At 37.4% G+C, this 17,736-nt stretch overlaps 1 protein-coding gene across 3 annotated transcripts in view; it reads left to right on the plus strand.

Annotated features, from left to right (window-relative positions):
* Positions 1–17,736, plus strand: part of sorcs1 (sortilin-related VPS10 domain containing receptor 1) — a 218,114-nt gene that overhangs the window by 143,522 nt on the left and 56,856 nt on the right. For all 3 annotated transcript variants that reach the window (XR_014603923.1, XM_084096285.1, XM_084096286.1), the window contains exon 4: positions 16,908–17,066. Coding sequence is in view for 2 of the 3 variants with exons in the window: in XM_084096285.1 (XP_083952411.1) it covers positions 16,908–17,066 (159 nt within the window). In the remaining variant the exon portion in view is untranslated. The remainder of the gene's footprint in view (positions 1–16,907; positions 17,067–17,736) is intronic.

The raw sequence follows: 17,736 nt of genomic DNA on the forward strand, positions 1-17,736 counted from the left end.
CCGCCCTGAGTGAGCTGTACACAGTCCACTCTTTTTATCTCCTCGCCACAGCATTTAAAGGGATAGTTCACCCAAAAATGAAAATTACCCAATGGTTTACTCACCCTCAAGCCTTAGGTGTATATGACTTTCTTCTTTCAGATGAATATAATCAGTTTTATGTAAAAGGATGAGATTTTGAAGCCCAAAAAAGTGCATCCATCCATGATAAAAAGTAAATATATGCGTCTCTGGGGGGTTGATAAAGACCTTCTGAAGAGAAGCGATGCGTTTGTGTAAGAAAAATATACATATTTAAAACTTTATCAACTAAAATAGGTAGCTTCCGACAGACGGCCGTATGCATCGATTTACGGCGAAAGAGTAAACCTTGACCTGACGCATGACGCATTGGCGAACATGGAAGAGCAGAGGATAGAGCAAAGCAAAACACCGGTCACAAATTAGAAGTCTAAAATGACAATTTTTAAAGAGAAATGTCGGAGGAGCTTGAGTTTGTTGCCCAGCCCTGTTTGTTTGAACCGCGAGAGGCATCAAAGCTTACGCTACACCTACATCCTACGTCATACATCGTCAAGTGTTTTGGCGCAAGTCGACTTGCGTAGGCTGTCTGCCGGAAGCTGGTTATTTTAGTTGATCAAGTTATAAATATGGATATTTTTCTTACACAAATGCATCGGTTCGCTTGAGAAGGCTTATATTAACCCCATGGAGCCTTATGGATTACTTTTATCATGGATTGATGAACATTTTTGGGCTTCAAAATCTTGTCCTCCATTCACTGCCATTATAAAGCTTTGAAGAGCCAGGACATTTTTTTTTTTATATAACTCCGATTTTATTCTTCTGAAAGAAGAAAGTCATAAACACCTAGGAAGGCTTGAGTAAATCATAGGTAATTAACATTTTTGGGTGAACTATTCCTTTAACACCAGCATTCAAGTAAGAAATTTATTCTTATTAAAGCTTCTAAAGTTATTCAATCAAGAGCAGTGAGTGATTTTCTGTTTTTCTTTTGTTGATTGATTCATATTAACAGCATATATAGCAGTAGGTACTGTATATTACGCTGCTGTCACTTTAATACACAGATCTAATATACACGTGATTTTTTTACTTGCTGTTTACATTCACACACATAACCGACTGTTTATGTGAACTTTGTGTGTTTTTGACATAACTTTTTGTGTATTTGACAGTTTAAGCACAATAATATGTGAAAGAAAACTTAATGTAATACTCACGGGACGCGCCGTCTGAAATCCAGCTTTCTGTGCATGTGCTTCGGATGTGTGCACTCAGAAAACCATATGTATAAGAAGTTTAGACTGATAGATATGCATGCAGATAATAATATTTCATGATGAAAAAGAACTGCAATGTCATGTGAGCGTGACCGCTATAGAGATGATAATCAAAACCAAACAGATGTTTTAGTTTTTGGCAGAGTATCAGAGGCATGCCCTCTTCTTGAAAGTGTTGTGGGGAGCAGCAGCTTATTTGCATTTAAAGATGCATGCACGAAAACAGCATATTTTTCCTTATACTCAAAAATAGGCATTTACAACATGGTATAATAAATGATCTGTGGGGTATTTTGAGCTGAAACTTCAGACACATTCTGGGGACACCTGAGACTTGTATTACATCTTGTAAAAAGGGGCATAGTAGGTCCCCTTTAAAGTTGGAGTGTTTCGATAATTTTAAATGTATTCCATGCGAGCGCTGGAATGCTTGAGTCATAATCAGTTTTGCCTGTCGCCTGGCAACCCCATGAGTGCCATCTACTCCCTTAAAGACAGCCCTAAAACTGAGCCATCAGCACAATCTTTCCTTTAGAGCAAGAGATTGTCTCTCCTAAGATAAAGATTTCAACATTTAGCTGATTTTCTTCGTGTTTTTAATCGCCCTGACCTTCAGCAACAGCAGTAAACTGCACACACAGCGTCTCAGCCACTAGATGGTGGTTATTCTTCGGTGTGGTGAACAGAGGTTTATGCGGCAAGCATATGCTTGTGAAGAGGGAGGGTGTGTGACACTGAGTTACTGCTTTTTTTGTACTAATGAGGGGAAAAACTGTGTATTTTCATTTATATTAAATGTGCTATGTCTATATAGAGCAGTATTTAATAAATGCATGTAACATGTTGTATTGACAATACTTATAATATTATATGATCACTTCATCCATGCATTTTTTTTATATATATATATATATATATATATATATATATATATATATTTTTTTTTTTTTTTTTTTTTTTTTTTAATTGACCTTGAAATGTTTCATCAAAATGTCAAAACTGGTGAAAACAACAGACTTCTCCCTAATGACATATGCAGGACTTCTCCAATCGTTAAGTGTGCTTAAACTCCGCCCACATCTCAAAATCCAATCAACAACCGATGGATAGAACCAAGTCCCTGCGCTACATTTTTTTTAAATCTTTTTCGATTTTCCGTTTCACTCAGATGTACCACAATACAGAAATAATCTGTCGCTCTACTTCAGTTTCATCGCAACTTTAAATGAACATCAAGTTGAGAATTTCAAACTAGAGATCAAATGTATAAACTGACTCTTTATGGAACAAATATGGCCTCTCATTAATGATTCTAAACCATTTAGATTTGTTCTCATAACTTTAGATACTTTTACTGAATCATTCAAGAAAATTAAATTAAATTTTATTTTACTTTATTTTATCATTTGTTTTGTTTTTTTTTTTTTATATTTATTTTATTTTATTTTTGAGCCAATCAACTGAGCCTTAAATGCCATGAGACAGATTGATTCGTATTATAATGTTATAATTAACATTATGTTGTTTATATATAATGTTTGAATTATCCCTTTAAGGACAAGAGAAGGAACATTTAGTGAGATTCTTTTAATGTTGTTCAGAGCTGAAACACATAGCTACTATCTTTCTCCCACAAACACACACACTCCTCTCCAATAACAGGCCCGTATAACCCAGCACCTCATTCTCCCAAGACAGCCTTAAATAACAGCACCTTGGATGTTTTGTGAACACCTTGAGCACTCACCTGGGGCCCGACACAGCATTTCACCCTAATTGGTCAGTTCTCCTGTGAGCAAACAATAGCCTTGGTTAATAAGGCAATATGGACGAGTTCACCACCTGCATCCCTAATAAGAGCAGAAAAAAACAACAACAACACAGCTCTGAGTTCAGGGAGCACATTTAGTCCTCATCTCTGGCATCAGCAAGGAAGCAAAAGTGACTTGCCGCTCAGTCATTCCTGAGCTGGATGAGGAATAAAAATGCAGTCCACCTGTGCAAACCAACAAAGACTGTTGGAGAGATGTGTGTGTGTGTGTCGTGAAAACATAAGCGTAAGCACTGGAAGGGCAAACAGCTTGGTTTACAGTTTTTTAATGATGTTTAGTCATCAGTGAGAGTTAGGGTGACCACCATCAAACAAACCAAATGTGGGACGATTACTAAGTTTGGGTGGGACATGTTACCAACACTAAAAACAACCTGAAACTGTTATATAATGTCTATAAACACTGGCTACCTCAGTTGCTGTGATTTTATCAACCTGGCCATCCTCCTTGGATATAAGGTACGATTCCTTTGACTGGACGTTTCTTTCTGTTGTTCCTTTTTCTTGTGTGATTCACATGTGCTGTTCCTCCATGTGAAATAGAAAAGCTGCTTTTACACAGACTGCAAAACCCTCTTTCGGTATCCCCTTCTATGGCCTCACCCAAGTATACCGTAAAACTTCAAATAATAGCCGAGTCCCAAATAGACGCCTGTCTCTTTTACACACCTTGTGTGGCTACAGATTTGGATAAATAAAGGCCGGTCTCTAATAGAGGCCCGGTCTGTTTTTTAGTTTCGGGTTGTATTTAATCTTCTAAAACCCGTCAGATCGTCTGTTTAAGCCAGTTCTATGGAGCAGATTGCGCACGCAAGAGAGCCCTGCGCATCTGGTCGGGAGCTGTTAGCGCAAGCAAGGCAAGGCAGAGTTAGCGGAGGCCGGAGAGGGAGAAGTTGAGGATCGCGCACACCGTACGAGAAGCGCAGTGCCGCGTCGCTTCTATGACAACTCGAGGTATCACACACCGGACGCGCACTTTGTCAGTTTATGGCCAGCAATATAGTTATGTTTAAGGATATTATGGAATTAAGATCATGTCTGTACTATGTTATGATTGTACTGTACAATTAAATAGAATCGTTGCTTAGTCTGACTCTGCAGTCTGAATTCACTTTACCTCAGAGCGTCCGTTAACTGAATGAATTGAGAATATCACCTGAAAATCCGATGACATCATCAATTTTCATTCAAGCAGCTGATTTCTGTAAATGAATGTAAAACTGAATGTATATTGCAGCACAGGGTGAAGTCAGTACAGTATATACATTAACGACGATTTGAGGCAATGTACACTCATAGAGAATAATGTGTTCGAATTTTAAAGACGTGGCGCTGCGTTTCTCGTCTGTTGTGCGAAACCCCTTTAGACATACGGAAATATAGTAGGCTAATTCTGACATTAACTGATTTGTTAAACACAAACACAGATATGATAACCTCCTACTGTCATGCTCATCTCAACACTAAATTAAAGGCCTGTCTCATATAGACGCCTGTCTCAAATACAAGCCGGTGCAGTTCGGCGATTTGGGAAAATAAAAGCCCGGGCTATTATTTGAAATTTTACGGTATGTCCTAGCCCAGTACTAAAAGAACATGTTGGGCCCTATCTTGCACCCAGCGCAATTGACTTTTTACACCGACGCATGTATCATTCCTATTTTGCACCTGCGCACAGCGGACTTTTCCCTCCACAGACGCACGTCGGTAAATTAGGAAATTAACTTATGCTCCTGGGGACGGTTCAGTGAAAAGAGGAGGCGTGTTCTGGCGCAAACGTTCCCTGGTGCTATTTTGCAGGTTTAGAAAACAATTCCGCCACTGACCAGGAAAAACCTAGTCTAAAGTCAGTGCCGCGTTGCCCATGTTATTCATATGCTATTTTAAGGGTGCATGCTTGGCCATAATCAATGTAGCGTGTGCACAACGCGCATGCACTTTGCTTATCTCATCTACACACAGACGCAGCAGTCTCATTTTTAGAAAACCATACATTATTACAAGGAAAAATATTAACACACGAGGGAAATCATTGTTGTGTCAATGAAGATGTGAAAAAATAGGCATAAATCTAGCTTACACATTTACCCAAATTATTATACGCCGTTATAATAGCAATCTGCCATGGAACAAGCGCGCCTGCTCTTAAAGGGAATGTGAGATGTCGCTCTGATTGGTTTATTTCACGTTATGCCCAAACCACACCTATGAATAATGAAGCTACTTCAGACCAACCCATTTTAGATTTGCGTCGGGCGCAAGAATCATTTATCCCGCCGGTATAATAGCAACAGCGCCAAGACCCGCCCACAAAGTTACTTGCGTTTCGCGCTTGATACTTGCGTTTCAGATCGTTAAAATAGGGCCCTTTATCTTTTTTGCTGCCATTATGTCGCCTTGTAACATTTTAATTTACCGAATTATCCATTTGTTTTCTGACAGGGAACACATGGAATGAATCACCGCTTCACATTTTTATTGACAGCCGTCACGACCTAGTGACCGCGTTTACCTCTTTCTTTTCAACCATTGGATAGGATTAAAAAAAAACAGTTGTTGTATTTGTTCATCTGACAAAGCGCTGTTAAATATAGGTGAAAAACTACGCTGCAAAAAGAACAAATAAAATGCTTTCTTAAAAAAGGCAAAAGAACGCATGCACGTTTTCTTAACACGTTACTTGAAAATGCAGGACATTTTCTCAATATGCGACGAGCGGGACAAGGGATAAAAATGCTATGTGGTACAATGCAAACCGGTGTGTGCTAGTGTGTTTTGTGTATATGTGTGTTCATTCTCTTAAGTAAGGACCGTAAAGCCTGACTGTGCAAGCTTGTGTGCACATTTTTAATGAGACTTCATTTTCATCTGATCACAAATTCAATAACCATAGATTGACTGTCCTCACGGTCAATGATGTTATAATAGCATTCACTATCTATGGTGCTGTGTTGCCTTATGGCAACATGATTTTTTCTTTGACTTTCTAAATAAAAAAAATTAAATAAAAAAAACTTTGCCATTGTTGGCAGTTAGTATGCTTTTATTAACACATTTTATTTCCACACTTTATTTCTAAGACTTTCCTTTTTAAATGTTTGCTATTAAATATATTTCTGGATAATTAAAACATGTTTGTTTATTCTTTAAATAAACGCAAGAATTAAGAATCCGTTCTCTCGTTTTAGTAAATTGTGGCCACGATTTACTAATTCATTCACTCGTTTTACTTAAATCATGGCCACACAATTTATTAATTTGTTTCCTTGTTTTAGCAAATTGTGGCCATGTTGAACTAATTCATTCCTTCATTTTGATTTAGCCTATTTAATAGTTATATGTATTATTTTGTTGTCTGTTTAGAATCGTGGGAGAATCGAGATCTCTGTAAAAAAAAATATTGTGATTCTTAATTTATCCAGAATCCAGCTTTAGTAAGTAATTGAAACTATCTTTGCTCAAAAACCTTGACCAAAGTACTGCAAAGCTAAATTCCCTGCTGTTTTTTAGTTACTGGTTTATGCACTCAAAAAAATAAGCTGTTGAACGAACTTGATTAAATGAAGGAAAACTTTTCCACGAAAATGAATTACATTTTTCCAACAAAATCTAATTTGTTTGAAATGATTAATTGTAATCTTGTTGTATGAACTTAAATTAATTTAGTCATTCCTGCTAGATAAAGTTTTGTCAGGTTGACTACATTTAATTTTTTGCTCTGCCAAAAATCGCCAACATTATAATTTTAGCTAATTTGACTCTACAGTTCTTTCCAATGAAGGATGTTACTAGTGTTCAATTTAATTAAAACTTAGTAATATTGAATATTGCAAATGAGGTTTAATGCATGTAGAGTATACTGAGTGCCCACAGCCCTAAACTAAACACAGTCGCCACTCTTCTGCATAATGGTAACCACAAAATTCTAAAACATTACAGAAAGTCCTCTAAGTTTCTAACATAACTGAATATTAAACACTAACATTAACTAACAACATCTTTCCATTTACAAAAAAAAAAAAAAACCACATAAAATAGCACTTTAATCCCTAAATTTACCCTCCTAATGCAGTCCCTTGCAAAGCATGCTGGGAACTACAGATCCACTGCCCAGTTAGTTGTCAACAAATATGATTCATGTAGTTTTCACACTAATTTGAACACAATTAAATTAAGTTGTGACAAAATATTAAACAATCGTGTTACTTTAGCTTATTTTAATTCATTAAATTTAACAAGAGGCAAAAATAAATTTTTTGAGTGTGTGCAGTGGTGCAAAGTAAGTGACACTTGTTTGAATCTGAATTTTCTAGCTTAGAAGACCATTTATCCAAGTCAGGTTAGCGGTAAAAAAAAAAAAAAAAAGGCATTGATGGCCGACCTCGTTATGGTCAGGATTTACAGGAGTTAGACAATCCAATTAGTTTAAGATGGAGCCGAAACATGTTTCTAATTTCATTAATATTCTATCAGAGCCAAAGTATCAGTGCACAGCGGGACTCAAAGATTCTCCAGCACACTCTCCAGACGTCTCTCCAGCCACCTCATCTGCTGCTTCATTAACCTTTGTCTTCCCAGAAACCTCTGCTCTTATGCTTCAAGTCACTGATAGGGACTTAACATAGAGAATCAGAGGAAAGATACAGAGGTGGATTTTGCAAGGCTGCATGAGTAAGGAGATGGAGAAAAGAAGATAAAATTAATTGCCCTTGGTAATGTGCGACTCGCATTATAAAAGCGAAGTCGACAAGGCCAGTGCAGACCATCTTTAATTTGATCTGAAACCAAAATGACTTGTTCTTGAATTTTCTGCATTTCACTTTTATAGTGCCGATCAAAGCCTTCTAATGCGAAATAGAAAAATCGGTATTTCATTTTTTAGCTACATGTCTTTGGAGCACCCGCAGATTCGCACTCTTAGATTCTTTCTGTTCTTTGCTAGCTGTGACTTCCTTTTATTTCTGCACAACTGAAGGTCAAAAGAGAATGCGAGAGACACATGCACCTTCACCTGCGTATTGTATTTTCATATGTCTATGTCAGGTATAGAAATGCTGATGGAGAGGCTTTTATACATAAGAGAGCATATGACAGCTTGTATGACTGATATGTCCACTTTCTGTTCAGCACGGCGGATTTTAGCACGATCTGACCACGCATGACTTAAAGGGACAATTCACACAAAAATGAAAATGTCAACATTTTTTAGACCCTGGTATTAAAACCCCGTCAGATGTGTTCGTAGTTTTTGAGTGAATGGTCCCTGATTTAATGGCTACATATATCCCCCATTGTGTTGGCATTGCACATATAGTTTATTTGTTTTGTTTTTTACTGTACATTGGATGACTATAGTATCTTATAAAGCTGCATGTAGCATGCACTCTAAAAACACTTGGTTAACACTTGTTTTTAACCCAAGGGCTGGGTAAATATAGGACCAAACACACGTTGGGTTAATTTTACCCAGCAAATTGGGTTGTTTATTTAACCCAGCATGGGTTAATTCATTTTTACTATAATACTAGCTTATTTGTTTACTTCACACATGAATTAATGATTATGGATAAACATTTTTAAAATACTCCACACAACCACTGGTTTGCATGATAATTACTTTGTTTTATCTTTTTTTACAGTATGGCATATTTCATATAGTTTTAATACATATTGCCTACATTTAAGATCGTTTAACATATATGTGACCCTGGACCACAAAACCAGTCTTTAAATTGAGATTTATACATAATATGAATAGGTGAATAAATAAGCTTTCCATTGATGTATGGTTTGTTGGGATAGGACAATATTTGGCTGAGATACAGTTATTTGAAAATCTGGAATCTGAGGGTGCAAAAAAAATCGAAATATTGAGAAAATCTCCTTTAAAGTTGTCCTTTATGTTGGCAATTTTGCTGCATCCACTCACAAAAATACACTTTTGATATATTTAAGGTAGGAAATTTACAAAATATCTTCATGGATCATGATCTTTACTTAATATCCTAATGATTTTTGGCATAAAAGAAAAATCGATAATTTAAAAAAATGAAACATTTTTAAGTAATTCAAGTGTAATCGATCAGTCTCTGTTGTGCTGTTCCCACTGTAACGGCGCTGGATCTCGTGCCGGAGCTTGTATCATGTTCAGCGGGGAATCTTCTAATTTCAGACCGCCGTCCTGCGTTTCACTCGTAGCCGAAATATGTGGCGACTGGCTCCATAACCTGTCCATAAACAATCAGTGAACATAGAACATAGTTGTAGAACATACAATCAGTGTACATAGAACTGAGAACATATTATAACATCATAAGTATTTATATTCTGTTTCCTTTTGAATAAAACCATAAAATTGTATGCAAGCATCAGGCGTTTCCATCACTCGAAAAGACCGGTGTGAGTCACGTGACACTCATGTAGTTGACTCACATCACGCCCTGTATGTTGCTTTTCATTAAATGTAACAATATACAGCACAAACTACCCAAACACTGGGTTGTTACGTCTGACCCAGGAGCTGGGTAACACAAAAACTACCCCAACACTGAAAAAAAACCTGACTCGTTTCAGACAGTTCAGAATCAATGCTTTCTTTTTAGAGACAGTAACTTTACTTGTCGTGTACTTTGATCTTTAAAACTTTGCAGACCTTTTACAAACCGCTATATTACACACTACATGGAAGGTAATATTCAAAAAGCATAATAGGGGCACTTTAATTATTTTGTCCAAAAATGCCTGAAGAGCACCACAAAGTATCATAAAAAATTGTGTAATTATATTACAAGTCTTATAAACCCAGCTTTTAGCATTATAGGCCTAAAGGCACCCTTATTTTTAATGGAGTTTTTCAGGATTGGCCTTTTTGGTGTTTAAAATGGCTGGCCGCTCATTAACTTTTGACTTAAGTGATTGTAGTGTTCATTTAAGCTCGCTTTGCAAGAGTACACATTTTTATTAATCATCCAAACTTTCAGAACCCAGCCAGACGAGACTTAGTATGAAGGCCTACTGCCATAAAATTCACCTCCAATATCTCTAGCGTATCATAAAAATGCATAACGGCAATCAAATGTTTGCTTCTTTAAGAGAGCAAAGCATCCACCAATGAAGCAACCCACTGATTGGTTGGCATCTGGGTCATGTTGGTGATGATTGATGAGCGCGTGTTCTGGGTTCCCGTCGCTATGGTTAGCATTAGCATGTCCCGTTTGACGAATGGTCTGGTGAGCTCTGCTGCACTGCTCTACTTAATAATGCTATTGCCCTGGAGAGATGGGTCAAGAACGCAATTGAAATGGAAACCGATTCTGAGGTGGACACTAATGTTTTATGTGCCAAGGAAGAAACAAGACGGTTCTTGACCAAGTTGCACTGACCCGTATTACATGAGCAAGAGGGCTATTGATCTCTTAATATAATCGAAGCTTGTGTCCATAAAATTGCTATGAGAAGAGTCCATATCCGGCCTGTTTAAGGCTTTACAAACTAATGGAACAGAAAAAAAAAACTAAATCAGTTCCCCTGTGGAGCTCAGACACACACTTACACACACTCCTTAGACCCTGAAACCTCCAGCTCTCTGTCAGTGATAAGGTTTTTGAAATGGTTCAGCCTTGCCAATTTAATTATATTTGAGGCTGATAATATTTATTTTCAAAACTGGCACAAACTTAAGACTGGTGGCACTCTTAAATAGAAAAGAAAAAAAAGCTCTTGGGAAATTATAGATTTAACAGTGTGACTGCGCTTTGGGGTGAGTTAAAGAGTGTGCACGCTGGTGCTGTAATGAATTACTCATTGGAGTGTGTTACAAGATTGACAGCGTTAAAGAGATTTATGCTTGTGATCCACTGCGATTATGATGAGATCAAACCAAGCAAATCAGGGTTTGGAAATGAAGATATCACATTTAACATGAGGCGGTGCTGCCACAACTTTAAAAGTGTTCATTAAGACTTGCAAATTAGGAACACGGTTTGTGAGTTCACCAAATTAATGAGCTTCCTGTCTTGTATAGGAAATACAAATTGAGATGCAGTGTTGATAATGTTTTATTTTATTATTAGAATGTTCCAGGTTCAATACGTACATGTTAAATCAAAATCTATCAGCAGGATTCACTTTCAAATGTATTTATTGTTTTATATCGTATAGGCTATCAGACAGTAACATACTGTATGTAAAACAATTTGAGGCTGTATTTATTAATACAGTAATATTGTATATGTAACGAGAGGCTGCGCTGGATCGTGAATAAGTCACGGCTGAAGGACGTAGTTAACTTATTGCTTTTATAAAAGCTTATTGCTTTTATAAAACAGTTACCACACAATACAAATATTAAAGCCAAAACTTTCATGAAGTAAAATCACTAAAAGCCTTCCTTCCACTGGAAAAAACAGTCCCGGACTGTGAACAGCAACAGAAGTTAAATACATTATTTCGCCATTAGATGACGACAAATACTGCCTTTATGAGTGAGTCGGTCAGTAGAGAAGACTTTTATATTGCAAAGATTGAAACTTGTGAACACGGAGAAGCAAGACACAACTGACAAATGAGTAACGTTAGCGTTACGGCACGTGAAAACCCCTTAACTGTTAAAAGGACAAGATATCACAGCGGACATTCAAACAGATATTTTATTACGAATATGGGACTGACCTGAAGGAAAATGCTACTGTAAATAAAGGTACACTCACTTACTCGATCTCTCACAGTACTCTACTCCAGTGGTTCCCAACCCTGTCCTGAAGGCCCCCCAACACTGCACGTTTTCTTTGTCTCCCTAATCAAACACACCTGATTCAACTCATCAGCTCATTAACCCATGTGATAATGAGCTGATGAGTTGAATCAGGTGTGTTTGAGTAGGGAGACAAAGAAAACGTGCAGTGTTGGGGGGCCTTCAGGACAGGTTTGGGAACCACTGCTCTACTCTATAAGCTTCAATGAACAATATCATTAGCTGTGTCCCAATGTTGAAGGCTGCATCCTTCGAAGGACGCAGACTTCAAGGATGCAGCCTATGCGTCCTCTGAAGGACGCACCATGGAGCCTTCCTAGGATTTCCTAATTGTGCAACCAGGTGTTCCCGATCACCGCTCCTGGCGCCAAGCAACGGTGCGAGAGGACAGCTGCTATCCTGATCATTCATTTTGATAACTGAGTAAACAGCTATGGAGCCAGAATTGGCTATTGTCATTTTTATGTTTTATATTTTACTGGAGGTCATGGTGTGCCCCGGCGCTGCCGGATCATGTATTTTCGGTTTAGCCCTGTTTGAATACAAAACCCAATTTAATATAAAAAGTCCAGTATTTCTCGCGCTCGTCATCTGCAGCTGTCACGGTTGCCAGGCGACAAGAACAATCCTTCGTAGGCTAGACCGGTCCGAGCGCTTCAGATGCGCCCTTTGATATGGGACGCTGCTGTAGTTAGCAACAATTTGTTAATATTGTGACAATAAGCCTACATTTTGTTACTTTAATTTTCGGAACTGCATATTTCGTTAGTATTCACTTACAAATGTGACGTAACCTGAAGTACTTTTTTCCCTCACATCACAATGTGATTACATTACACTACACAAAAGTATATAATGTAACAACCAGACATTACTGTATATTGAAAATATACAGAAGTAAAATGCAACATAGCCTACGCAGTAATGCAGTAGTAGCCTAATATAAATGCAGTAGTTATTAAAAGTACTTTTTTCAGAAAGCCGTCGATTGAATCAGCCCTGCAAACCTGTTGGTAGACAACTTAGTGGATAGTGGAAATATGCACTTTAACACTCTGGAGACCATCCCAGATGATGTCCCACCAGCAGGAGGCATTACCAGGGGCAGCCCATCCCGGTCCAGCAGCTCAGCTCAATAGAGTCTACATCATTTTTTTCTTATTTTATGTATTGTAAAATTAAATGTTTATGTTGATTTTGATATGTTTAACGTATTTTGTAAATAGTTGGAAAAAGTACTTTAATGTAGCCTATAGAACAAATGATTTTCATTTACCAATTTTATTTGAAAAAATAAAAAGGTATAGAATTTGTTTCATGCAGAAAGTATTACTGTCATTACAAAAATAAACAATGTCCAGAACAATTCATTCTCTTTTATTTACACAATTAAAGTTGCATAAAAATAAATGTACATAATTTTTCTTTTAAAAAATAAGTTAAAAAAGTTAAACAAGAATATGTAGAAAATATATATATTTTTCAATCATTCTCTCAAGAAGAGAAAACAGCCTGTCCATCCTCTTCCTTCTTTCCTGTGCACTCCTCGCCTCTGCCTCCCTCTGTAGTTGCATTTCTTCTCTGATCAAGTCCAGAAACTCGTCCTGTCTCGCCGCCTTTGTGCTGGTGCTGCTGCCCCTGGCTCCTCCTCACCGTGGGCACCCACTACTGAACTCGGCCCTGGTGTGTCCTCAGGGATTGAGGCAATGAGGACAGGGGTTGGTGCAATGCCTCTGTCCCAACATCTCATCCATGAGGACAAACCAGGGCCAAGTTTCAGCAGTGGGTTTCCCACTCACACCCTCTCCTGTCCCAGGACACTTGCAATCCTAAGAGGAGCAAATGAACCATGGCTTGTTAAAAACAACAGGACAATACATTTCAGCAAACATGTGTGAATTACTTTTCTTTATATATATATATATATATATATATATATATATATATATATATATATACCCATTTTTTCCTGAATTGTTCTAAAAAAGCAGAAAAGGGTACTTAACACAGAGGAGCAATCTTAAGTGCATTGTTAACACTGCAAAATATGACACATCAAGACATGCATACAAAATACTTAAGAAATCATATTTCTGTATATTAAAATTTGGTTAAAACCACATAGCTTGCATGACAGCACTACAAAAACCCATAAAAGTGAAACCCCATTGCCTTATCTACTGCTTTTCTTATTGTTTTGGGCTTTATTGGGTGAGTGGTATTTCTTATAATACACAAGTGCAAATATTACAAATAGATCGTTAAACTAATAACGTTATTACCACAAGTTTTGCCTAAAACTACCTGATAAATGAAGAAGAAGTTTATAAGAAAATTTAACTCTGGTTTCGCTAGCTATTTGAGTAAATGAAAACATAATACTTACATTTAAATGTGAATTTGCTGTCCACCACCGAACTCTAGTCTCGGCCGCCTTTAAAAATAAATAAATAAATGCTGTCGTCAACGGCGCGCAATGAATTATGGGGTAGAATAGGCCGCTAAGTGTCCATTTATGTATCCTTCTTTTCACGGGGAAACGAAGGGTGCATTTGGCGTCGCTTTTGAATCAGGGAAGCCTTCGTCGCGGCGCGATGACGCAACCGGCCTTCGAATACGGCCTTCGAACAGGCGGGAAGGAAGTCGACCGGAAGTTGAAGCCGGCCGCGTGCCACCATCTTGTAGCAGAACTTCACCTGCAGTTAGCATCCCATTGACTCCCATTCATTTTGGCGTCACTTTGACAGCGAATAACTTTACATCTGAGGCGTTTGAAGACTCCATTTGTCCATTATTTATTTCTAAAGAAACACGACAATGTATAAAATGCTCCATTACCTTGTAGCTTATGTTATGGCCCCGTAGAAGCAGTTTTTTGTAAAAGTAGGCTAACGATTGCGTCATAACCACGCGACTCTCTGTCGCACAGTAGAGAGATTACCGTATGGACGGGAGGAGAAGCTCGCGGGCAATCGGGGGGACGTGGAGGCAAAATGACAATATAATTAATCAGAATACCTAGCAAAAGTTGCTCCTGCTCCAAGCTCATGGACAGCTCCTACTCACACTCTCCGTCTCTGCAAGATTCGGAAGGGAATGATTCAGATTTCTCTTGGCACAGCTACTAGAAGACAGACGGGTTGCTCACGTGGTCCGTGTAACGCTTTGCTCGGTTTGAGTCTGCGCGTCAGGAAAGGAAGTGCTAAGAAATCGCTAAAAATGGGCTTCACTTGTCTCAATTGAGATCCAATGAGATGGCTCTGTCCACTTCTTATACTGTCTATGCCTTCGAAGGATGGAGAATTGAATTGGGACAGCCTTCATCGAGCCGCGGTGACGCAATCGGCCTTCAAATGCGACCTTCCAAGAATGCAGCCTTTGAATTGGGACGTCCTTCGTCGCGCCGCGGTGACGCAATCGGCCTTCAAATACGGCCATCCGGCCTTCAAATACGGCCTTCGAAGGACGCAGCCTTCACTTTGGGACACAGCTATAGAGAACATATGTATGGCAAGCCATTTTAGCTTAAATTGTACCCAGCGATACTTGTCGTAATTGCATTTTTACTAGTAAGAATTGAATTAGAGAGGTCTACAATTCAATTCTTACTAGTAGCAATTACAATTAGAGAGCTCTCTAATTCAATTCTTACTAGTAACAATTCCAATTAGAGAGCTCTACAAATTAATTTTTACTAGTCATATGTCTCCATTGACTTCCATTCATTTTTAATTACGGAGCTCTACAATTGAATTGTTACTAGTAAGAATGCAATTGCAGAGCTCTTTAATTCAATTCTTACTAGTAACAATTTAAATAGAGAGCTCTCTAATCCAATTATTACTAGTAACAATTCCAATTGGAGAGCTCTCTAATTCAGTTGTTACTAGTAAGAATGCAATCGCAGAGCTCTTTAATTCAATTACAGAGCTCTGCAATTATACATATCTTTAATTCTTTTTTTACAAGTAAAAATTAAATTAGAGAGCTCTGTAATTGCATTCTTACTAGTAAGAATTTAATTAGAGAGCTCTCTAATTGTAATTGTTACTAGTAATAATTGAATTGTAGAGCTCTCTAATAGGAATTGTTGTAATTCTTAGTAACAATTCAATTGTAGAGCTCCGTAATTAAAAATGAATGGAAGTCAATGGAGACATATGCCTAGTAAAAATTCATTTGTAGAGCTCTCTAATTGTAATTGTTACTAGTAAGAATTGAATTAGAGAGCTCAGTAATTGTAATTCTTACTAGTAATAACTGAATTAGAGAGCTCTCTAATTCAATTCTTACTAGTAACAATTTAAATAGAGAGCTCTCTAATCCAATTATTACTAGTAACAATCCCAATTGGAGAGCTCTCTAATTCAGTTGTTACTAGTAAGAATGCAATCGCAGAGCTCTTTAATTCAATTACAGAGCTCTGCAATTATACATATCTTTAATTCTTTTTTTTACAAGTAAAAATTACTTAGAGAGCTCTCTAATTGTAATTGCTACTAGTAAGAATTGAAGAGCTCTCTAATTGAATTCTTACTAGTAAAAATGCAATTACAACGAGTAACGTTGGGTACAATTTAAGCTAAAACAGCTTGCCATACATATGTTTACATGGCTAAGAGTGTTTGCTAGGGGTGTTGTGTAGTTATACATAGAACTGTTGGGTGAAGCGGTCATAGCTGTGTTTTATTCACGATAAAAGCTATGACCGCTTCACCCAACAGTTTTTTGACCAATCAGAATCAAGGGCTGGAAATTACTGTTTTATAAATACTGAATATTGTAGATGTAATATATTGCATAACTGTAATTTGTGACTATTTTTATATTTTTTTTAGTTAAACAGAATGTTTTAATGAGGCAAACATGCTTGTTATTGCCATCTCTCACTATTCAACAATGTCTGTTTGAAGAAAACATCACAGGAGGAGCTCATCACGTCCACTAACTGAGGCATTTGGTCTCTGAGGGACAGTGAAGGAACTATGTGGAGACTAAGAACCTCTTGTCTGTGTTTCAGATCATGTTGCTGACAGATCCAGAGGTGGAGAGCAGTTTGCTCATAAGCTCAGATGAAGGAGCCACCTATCAAAAATACCGTCTCAACTTCTACATCCTCAACCTGTTGTTTCATCCTGAGCAGGAGGACTGGATCCTTGCTTATGGCCACGACCAGAAGGTGCACAATCATTTTAGCTAAATAATTCCTGGAAAAAATATGGCAAACAGCATCTAATTATGGGGGATAGCATTCAGAAAGGCACTCTTCATGTGGTTCTCTGATTATCAAGCTGTTTTATTGCCAAATATATAACCTAATTCATGAAAGATAACGGAAAAACACATTTGTAGCATTTGCACACTTGATAAACATTCAAGGCACAAACTGCAAAGCAAGACATTATAATAATGAAACGCATGCGTGAAAATGGATGCCAATCTATATTTGGGAATGAAATATGTCCTCTAAGGGCAATTATCAATGTGAGAGGAAATACGTCTTAAAGAGACAATTTCAGTGAGCTTAAAGTTGGCAATTAAGACAATTTATGGATCCCCAGTCGCAAGGAATTACCATTAATTATTTGCTTTCGAGCTCATGGTTTAGGGCTAATAAATTATGAAAAAAATGTACTCTTCTGAAAAGATTGTTTAATCATCACATTTAATCATATCATAAAATAGTTTAACTATTCAAGATTTTTTTTTTTTTTTTTTTTTTTCTGATTCAACTGAATCATTTTAACTCCCCTAATTTTGGATTATATTCATTTCTTAATTGATTTCATTTTTTCCCACCCCTTGATGTGGATCTAAATTATATAAGTGATTAGGATTATGAACACACA

Source organism: Abramis brama, assembly GCF_963993115.1.
Source record: "Abramis brama genome assembly, chromosome: 2".
NCBI classification, from domain to species: Eukaryota; Metazoa; Chordata; class Actinopteri; order Cypriniformes; family Leuciscidae; genus Abramis; species Abramis brama.